The sequence below is a fragment of the Anabrus simplex genome, chromosome 7, assembly GCF_040414725.1.
Source record: "Anabrus simplex isolate iqAnaSimp1 chromosome 7, ASM4041472v1, whole genome shotgun sequence".
Classification (NCBI taxonomy): Eukaryota; Metazoa; Arthropoda; class Insecta; order Orthoptera; family Tettigoniidae; genus Anabrus; species Anabrus simplex.
Genome location: NC_090271.1, coordinates 116,058,903 through 116,067,500, shown reverse-complemented (window position 1 = coordinate 116,067,500; position 8,598 = coordinate 116,058,903). Strand labels below are relative to the sequence as shown.

Here is an 8,598-nt window from a genome sequence, read left to right as displayed (position 1 = left end):
AGATCAAATCTTTCTACTTCGGCGATAAGCCAGTGAGCAATGAAACTTTAGAGGATTTAGTTAATGTAAGTAATTAGAAAAGGAATATACTAACTTGTTAAATAGTTTATGATCAGGAGCGTGTTTAATGCCAGGCCCTATTTAGTACTACCACACTCTTCTGGGAGTTAGTAGCAAAAATATAATAAAATTCAAGGTACGGAGTGCTCTGAATAGCTAATTTGTTTGTCTCTAAACGTGCAGTGGAGTCGGCGTATTATATGAAAATAATAATAATAATAATAATAATAATAATAATAATAATAATAATAATAATAATAATAATAATAATAATAATAATAATAATAATAATTATAATCGTCTAAGCAAGCATTAGGCCAAATGGTCTGTTACCGTTCCGGTCACTGTTGCAACTCATCCAACTCATTTTCCACTGTGTCACTGAAGACAACTCGAAATATCCCTGCATTCAGTTTCCAAGTCCCTACCAAAGGAAATATTGTATTTTTGCAAACAAACAAAGTATGGAAGGAAAATGAGTAAGAACGATAATTATAGAAAAATAACCTTATAGTCGTTGATTAGTATCGAGACAAATACCTAGTTACCGGTATGAAAACAACACATTAAAGAATATTACTGTCCGTTAGGTTATTCATTCTGCTTCGCTTTCTTAAATGTTCATTCTCGACAATGTTTCTCAGTTATATCAGGTTCTTCGCCTAATTCCTTTTTCCTTTATGGCTTTGAAACTATCAAAAGGTCAAAAGGAACTAATTACCAAACAAGCAATTTATTTCTTTAAACTTACTTACCAACTTCTTTTTTCCTTTTACAGTTTGCTTCGCGTCGCACCGACACAGATAGGTTTTATGACGACGATGTGATAAGAAAAGGCTAGGAGTAAGAAGGAAGCGGCGATGGCCGTAATGTAGGTGCAGTACAGCCTCAACATTTGCCCGGTGTGAAAATGGGAAACCACGGAAAACCATCGTCAGGGCTACCAGCAGTGGAGTTCCTACCGAATGCAAGCCCACAGCCACGCGACTCTAACCGCACGGTCAATTCGCTCGGTAAACAAAAAACTACGAAGTGTGAACTGATTATCACACTACGCAAAAAAGCGACTAACTGAATTCACTGCTCGATCAGAAGACGTAAATACTGCGGTCGGGAGAAAAACGTGGGGATTTTTCCAACGCACATTTCTGCCCGTGATGAGGTCATGTCCATTCAAATATCCAAACAAACTCGGTACAGATTATGTCTTTTAGAGTGAAAAGTATAATGCTCTCATTACGTTTTCTCTGTAATTGGCTGGAAAAATTTACTTTTTTAAATACGTTTCTACGACCTCAATTTATATCGAAATGAGGAAACTTCCGTATGCGCTGGGACACGTACGTACCTTTGGCGACACTGGTCTCGATTCATATCTTAGTTGGACGCCCTATAGAGCGACTTCCTCTGGGCTGGCGTCAGAATATCATGGCCTAATCAATGCCTCGTTCCAGCGAGCTCCTTTACTGGCCTTCAAAAACGGGTCCCCGCTCCGTATTCAGAGTAGTTTCATATCTTGACACGTGGCGGTAAGCGCCAATGATTGCACGGCAGAAATACATACTCCGCTGTGTAAAAGGTATTGACGTTAATATCTTATCTTCGTTTAGAAGTATTGGGCTGGTTTCATACCATATTGTTTAAAATTTTAATCCCGAAGCCTACTTTAATAGTTATTTAACAAAATAATAATTTGTTAGGATATGGAGCAGTCCAGCTGGCGTTCCATAACTGTGAGTAATAACAGCGGTTCCTTTATTGTCTACACTACTTAGATGGATATTAGAAATTACCAGTAGTATCTGGTTCAACACATTTGTCTTCTTGTGTTAGAAAAGTCCTGACCTTGAAATTAAGCGGCATTATTCAGTCGGATTTTAAAAATTTATCAAGTGCTGTAGTCAAGAAGGGCATGGTTGGAAAAATAAAATCCTTATTTTGAACTAAAATGTTCAGAAGATATTCCTGAGAAAACGGTGTGTGACAAAAATATGACTTCTGGCTGAGGTAACTAAATGAATCTCACGAAACTCAATAATCAAAAATTACCCGTGTTCCTCCCGAACTTGGCATAGGGTCATCAGCTGGATACCGCAACTATCCAAGACACTGACCGGTTAGCATATCGGTACTTTTTATTTCGTGGGGGCCCCCCGAAGCCCACTCTCTCCGCATTGCGATCGACTATAATGTACATCGCCTCCGACATGCTATTAATTCTAAGAAGAAAGAGATAGCAGGGAGGATTGGGAGTATGGTACTACCGAAGTATCTGCCTGTCCCCATGCGCAGCGTGAATATATTAGGCCGTGATAAGAATTACTTAGGGATTTTGTCCCTTCCCATTCTGTTGACATTGTCCTTCCAGTTATTCTGGCATCTTCGTAGCCATTATAACACGGGCTCTACCTTTACTTCTATCATCACTATCTCGTGCCTCTAGTGGTCCTTTTGTGTGTATGCCGCTATACGTCTCAGCACCGGTGACTTAGGTTTCTCCTCTTTTCCAGATTATCCATGCTTGACTTCTGTGCAAAAGGGCCGTTCTGGTTAGTGCACTGTAAATAAAATAGTCTTCATCTTTTTAGGACTAAATAGAGTTTTATCACTGTGTTTATAGTACCGATGATTTTGTTAAATTTTGCAATCACATATATATATATATAAAGTTAAAATCAACAGCCCGTTTCCACTTTCAACCGGAATGGAATGAATGAAGCTCCATCTAGCGGCGAGGATAGGAACTGTGCCGGCTGCTGATGCCTGTTGCACTCTTCTGCGGCAATGATTAATGACTGAGATATGAAATGATATAGGAGAGTGTTGCTAGAATGAATGATACGAGGGAAACCTGGAGTCCTCGGAGAGAAACCTGTCCCCCTTCCGCTTTGTCCAGCACAGATCCCACATAGACTGGCTTGAATTTGAATAATGTATCTATTTGTAAGCGGTAATTTATAGTGGAGCAGATTTACTTTTTTTTTTTGTTTCTTTTTCAAGTTGCTTTACGTCGCACCGACACAGATAGTTCTTATGGCGACGAGGGTAGAGGAAGGGGCTAGCAGTGGGAAGGAAGCGTCCGTGGCCTTATTTAAGGTACATCCCTAGAATTTGACTGGTGTGAAAATGGGAAACCACGGAGAACCATCTTCAGGGCTGTCGACAGTGGGGTTCGAACCCACTATCTCCTGAATACTGGACACTGGCCGCACTTAAGGGACTGCAGCTATCGAGCTCGGTGATTTACTTTTTGTAAGAGCGTTCATTGATTTTTAAAAACAAGGGGAATGAGCCAAAATTCTACCGCACTATTTTATTGATTCATTTACATTCTAGTACTGTGTTTCTATTTTTAAATTCGGCATAATGCTTTAGTTCTCCTACATTGTACGTCATACTTACAGATGTCTACAGATATGTTCATGGCTGAAGGAGTTGTGCATGCAGCCAAAAGGATAGCTTCACTAAGCTCTGCGCCAGTTTACCTTTACCAGTTTTCATATGATGGTGGCCTGGGGTTCATGAAGCTGAATATTCCAGGCTTTCTTAACTTCCCAGGTAAGTAAATTCGTGAGATTGTGGGACATGCATAGAAATACAACATCTGGAACGTATTATATTATCCTCAGAAGTAGCATTATAGTGTAAACACCATTCAGCTGCAAATATGATAAACATTTTATATCTAACGGTTCGGCGTTTAGAAAATACGAACTCCCCTTCATGACTGGAATATTCCATGTCGAATCGTACAGCGAAAGGAGATATAATTTTGAAGTATTTTCTAAGAATTTTAAAGTGGTATTCATTCCTTTACAATTATAAATATAACATTATATATGATCTAGTACATAATAATAATAATAATAAAAATAATAATAATAATAATAATAATAATAATAAGCAACCGTCTTTCGAATTGACTTATTTATTAACGTGTACTGGAAACATACAGGCTATTATTAAAATATGTATTAGGACAAAGTCCTATTTATCACATTTTTATGCTTAATGTAGTTTAGTGGAGGACAGCGAATGTATAGGCTACCTCTCTAGGTGGTACTTATAGGGGCCACAATCCAAAGAGGTAAACATCATTCCCTCAAGTATTGTAGTCCCTAATCGAACCACAAATGCAATGTTTCGGAAATATTTCTAGGAGGATAGTTGGCATTTTGGAATTCTGAATACATAGGTCATAATAATAAATCAGATAGTTAGCATATTGGATTTCTAAACAGATAGAATGTTAGAATTTTAAATACATAACAATAAGTTAAATAGTTACAACAGTTGCACTTTATATGCATAGTCATACGGCATATCCGAACAGAAACATAATTTTAAAATGGCAATCATAAAACCCGAGTAAGTTTGTACTATAGCAGCTCTATATTGAACCGATACATCAGTGAAAATAACATTTATAACTAGTCTATACTGACAGACAAATGAACAGTACTCATCCATCACAGGATGTCAACAGGTGTTCCGAAACCCTTACCACATACATAATATGTTCCTGTACATCCCTGGACAAAAAACTTGGCAGATCGCACAGCTCAAACCGGAGGCCTTTTGAAAGTAGCCAGACCCCTTCCTACCTGGGATACACCATATCGGTCTACCATAACAAAGAGAATATGAATACACTAACTGAATAAAAAAATATTGAGATTAACAGCCTTTTACAACTGCAATTAATATAATATGTTTAAGCCTAGTTATATTATCCAGTGCATATTTGAATAAAAGAATTTAGGTCTATTAATGGAACATTTCACAAAGAAATCCCATTAATGTATCTGCATGGACATATCTATATCGATGCGTCGTAAAGCAAGGAAAAGCAATGCAGAATTTTAGGGCGTCCATTGCCTGAGTGTAGGAACATGACCTTGAAGACGATAAAGTGGATTGGAATTGATAAATAAAGAGTGAATAATAAAATTTAAACCCCTACGGTTTAGGTACTTTATCCGGACAATACCTGCTACACGTTGCAATATCTACTACACGGTACAATATCTACTGTGTGGTAAAATACCTACTACGCCGCACGTACTTTAGTCAAAACTTGAGTCCGTAACCACGGCACAGCTCCCTTCAATTTTTCAATTATACCTGAGTAAAGTTTAAAACAATAACTTCATCTTTCCAGTCGATCAAAATGTGATAAAGGTACAAATCAATTTGGTTCGGTGGTCAGGTTTAACAATAATGAAGAACACCTGATCAATGTAAAAATGGCGACATGCTGTGTTACATGGAATAGTACAAGAAAACATAAGATGATATAAACCTTCGTGATCTTCCCTTCTCTGCGAGGGGGCGATTGTCTCGATATTTGGACGCTTAAAAAATCATTATCATATTTTCTCTGCTGAACGTTGTACGGAGGTGATATCAACATAGTTCCTAAATGTGACGCACGAGATGAACTATTTTTGCTAGTTTGTAAGCTGATTTAAACATTCCTTTAATTTTTATTATTTTATTACTTTTAAGTAGATTATAAATGTATTTCCTCAAAGTTAGTTTCAGCAAACTTCAGAGTCAAATAGTTATAAATTAACTGAGTTGAAACTGAAGAGATGGCTCCAGGTCTTACAAAAAATGTTTAGACCAATGTAATATTATTTAAAATAAAAATATCTACAGTTGCAGGCTCTGTTAAATCTGGACTATTCTCTGGACTTCTCATCACGTTATTTCTTTTAAGTTGTAATTTCTTGTTTCCTTGATGATTTTAATAAATGTGGCATATGAAGAATAACTCTGTTATCCCGCAGGCCCTACGCATGCTGATGATCTTGGATATATCTTCGATGTTGGAATAAAAGTTTCAGACGACTCGTTGGAGGCTAAAGTAAGATCAAGAATGGTCACCCTATGGACAAACTTCGCTAAGACCGGGTAAGTATCGGAATCTTTTCTCTTTAATGAATATTAAGTTCACTTTCAACAGTATTCCATTACTCATTGTTTACCAGCATGTATTTTGACAAAACGTACCATAACATGTTTCGCATTCTTTAAGTCTTATCTTAACGTACACATCAAAAACAGTTAAGATAGCGAACATTTTGATAAACTCTGGTGCAAAGAAGAGAGGGTTTTATTTTTATTTATTTTTTTGCTATTTGCTTTACGTCGCACCGACACAGATAGGTTTTATGGCGACGATGGGACAGGAAAGTCCTAGGAATGGGAAGGAAGCGGACGTGGCCTTAATTAAGGTATAGCTCCAGCATTTGCCTGGTGTGAAAATTGGAAACCACGGAAAACCATCTTCAGGGCCGCCAACAGTGTGGTTCGAACCCAATATCTCCCGCATGCGAGCTCACAGCTGCGCGCTCTTAACCGCACGACCAACTCGCCCGGTAGAATAGAGAAAAGCCGAGCCACTGGCTGCGTGATTTGAGTCACGTAGCTATAAGCTTGCATTCGGGAGATATTGGGTTCGAACCCCACTATCGGCCGCCTGAATGTAGTTTCCCGTGGTTTCCCAATTCCACACTCGGCTGTACCTTAATTAAGGTCGCAGTCACTTTCTTCCCACTCCTAGCCCTGTCTTAGGCCGTAAGGCCTGTCTGTATCGGTGCGACGTAAAGCAAATTGAAAAATAGAAAAAAATCCTTCGTTCCTAAATTGTCGTGATAGATGAATAATAATGGCTTTCGAAAATGCATTCGAGAAAACAGAGCGCCTTGTCTGATTTTACAAAATTGAACAATTATGAGTTTCAGAAAGATTATCGCAAATGTGAGGCGGCCAACGTCATGAGGCTGAGTTCCATGCTGCTAGGGCCCCAGTCACACACATCTGTTGTCCCAGCTGTGGATAATAATTTGAAACTCACGGTCTTTGAGATGTACGTAGGCCATCCAGAAATTAAGTTTCCCTATTTCTGCTCCCATAAAGTAAACGTATATAGCCGGTAAAGACGAGCATGCGGGACAGATCTATCACGTCGCAATCATATACCAGCCGGACAAGTCCCGCCGGTGTCAGTAGCGCAGCAGCAGTGGCTCGAAATGGCGGCTCATATTCTTTCTTCCACCACCTGCGAGTTTCGGTCTGTAATTAAGTTTGTACGGAAATTGTTATGGGCCATTCAAAATAAGAGGCTTGGAATACTCAGTGCAGATGTTGTGCTGATCCATAGCAATGCTCTTCTACATATGGCTTGAGGCTCAGCAACTGTTCTGCAGAAGTTCGGCCGGGAGGTGTTTGATCATCCACCGTACAGTTCTGATCTACCTCGTAGTTGTTTTTATCTTTTCTTGCACCTCAAGAAATTCCTGCCCTCCTGTGAGTATTTTCATACGGACAAAGAGCTGGAGACGAATGTCAAACGCTGGTTCCATTGCCAGGTGGCAGACTTCTACAACAGCGTCATACAAAAGTTGACCTCACGGTATGACAAGTGCTTCAATTCTTGTGCTGATTACGTCGGAAAATAGCTCCAGCATTTCTGTATCGAGTGCCAATAAAATTTCCCGTATAACTATTTTGTCTTAGCACTCTAGATGGTGTTCTATGGTTTCCAGAATTCATACCAGACAAATTCTGAACTGTACCTTAATGATATTTATTTATTTATTTATCGTGTCAGAAGTACAAAGTAAGAGAGACAAAAATTAAACCAAAAAATTTTAAACATTGGTTGACCAAAAATTGGCCACGACAAGCGCATTTGGAGTTGCTCTCATTAGATCTTTAATGGTACAAGTGGCTGGAGAAGAGTAACCTTAATGATGTGCATGGCCGTTTCCTTCCCTTTCTTCTCCCATCCCCGCAGGAAACTCATCTGAGATAGTGCGACATAAGCCGTTAAGATAATAATAACAATAATAATAATAATAATTTCTTTTTATTATTATATTTTTGGATTGTGAATAATGTTCTTCATGTACATGACTTTTATAGGAAAGCACTGTCTCTGTATTTTAGTTGTATACGTTATTTTATCCCATTTAATTTCTCTCCCGTTTCCCATTATTATGTTAAGAAAATACATGGTATGATATTTCAGTAAAAGAGTAGGTCCTTAAATGAAACTAAGTTTAGTAAAAGTTACCTTCCTTCATCTTAATTTCTTGCGTCCAAATTTGATATCCGTGGATATTTCAGTGCAAAATATATCAATTCTTCATTTGACAGTACTTGCAAATTTATTAATGTAGAGTAATTTAATAGGTCCTATATTGACGTAAATAAGTGTCATTCTTTCTTACAATGGTCGGACACGATGCCATTTGACAATAAGACTATGGTTGAGACCGCTAACATTTCAGCCAGTATTCGCACAAAAGAATTACAAAGAAATAGGAGAATTTGACCCGCGATGAATTGGCATACGAGCCCGTGTGGTACCTCCCTTCATTCTCCTCTCTACCGCATATTCAAGGTCGAGACAGGGTACCGTGTGGACCGGCGGGAAAGCAAATAACCTCTCTTCTGTAGGTGTTTGGCTCATGTTAAGTCTCCCGTTATTTGCTCTCCCCATCTCCCCTAGCTCTTCAGGTGTATCCA

At 38.5% G+C, this 8,598-nt stretch overlaps 1 protein-coding gene across 1 annotated transcript in view; it reads left to right on the top strand.

Moving 5' to 3' along the window:
* The window catches only part of LOC136876951 (esterase FE4), a 45,181-nt gene that overhangs the window by 35,276 nt on the left and 1,307 nt on the right, over nt 1-8,598 (top strand). Inside the window, exons 7-9 of the mRNA XM_067150719.2 lie at nt 1-65; nt 3,465-3,618; nt 5,853-5,976. The exon at nt 1-65 is cut by the window's left edge and continues 117 nt beyond it. Of these exons, the coding sequence (XP_067006820.2) occupies nt 1-65; nt 3,465-3,618; nt 5,853-5,976 (343 nt within the window). The remainder of the gene's footprint in view (nt 66-3,464; nt 3,619-5,852; nt 5,977-8,598) is intronic.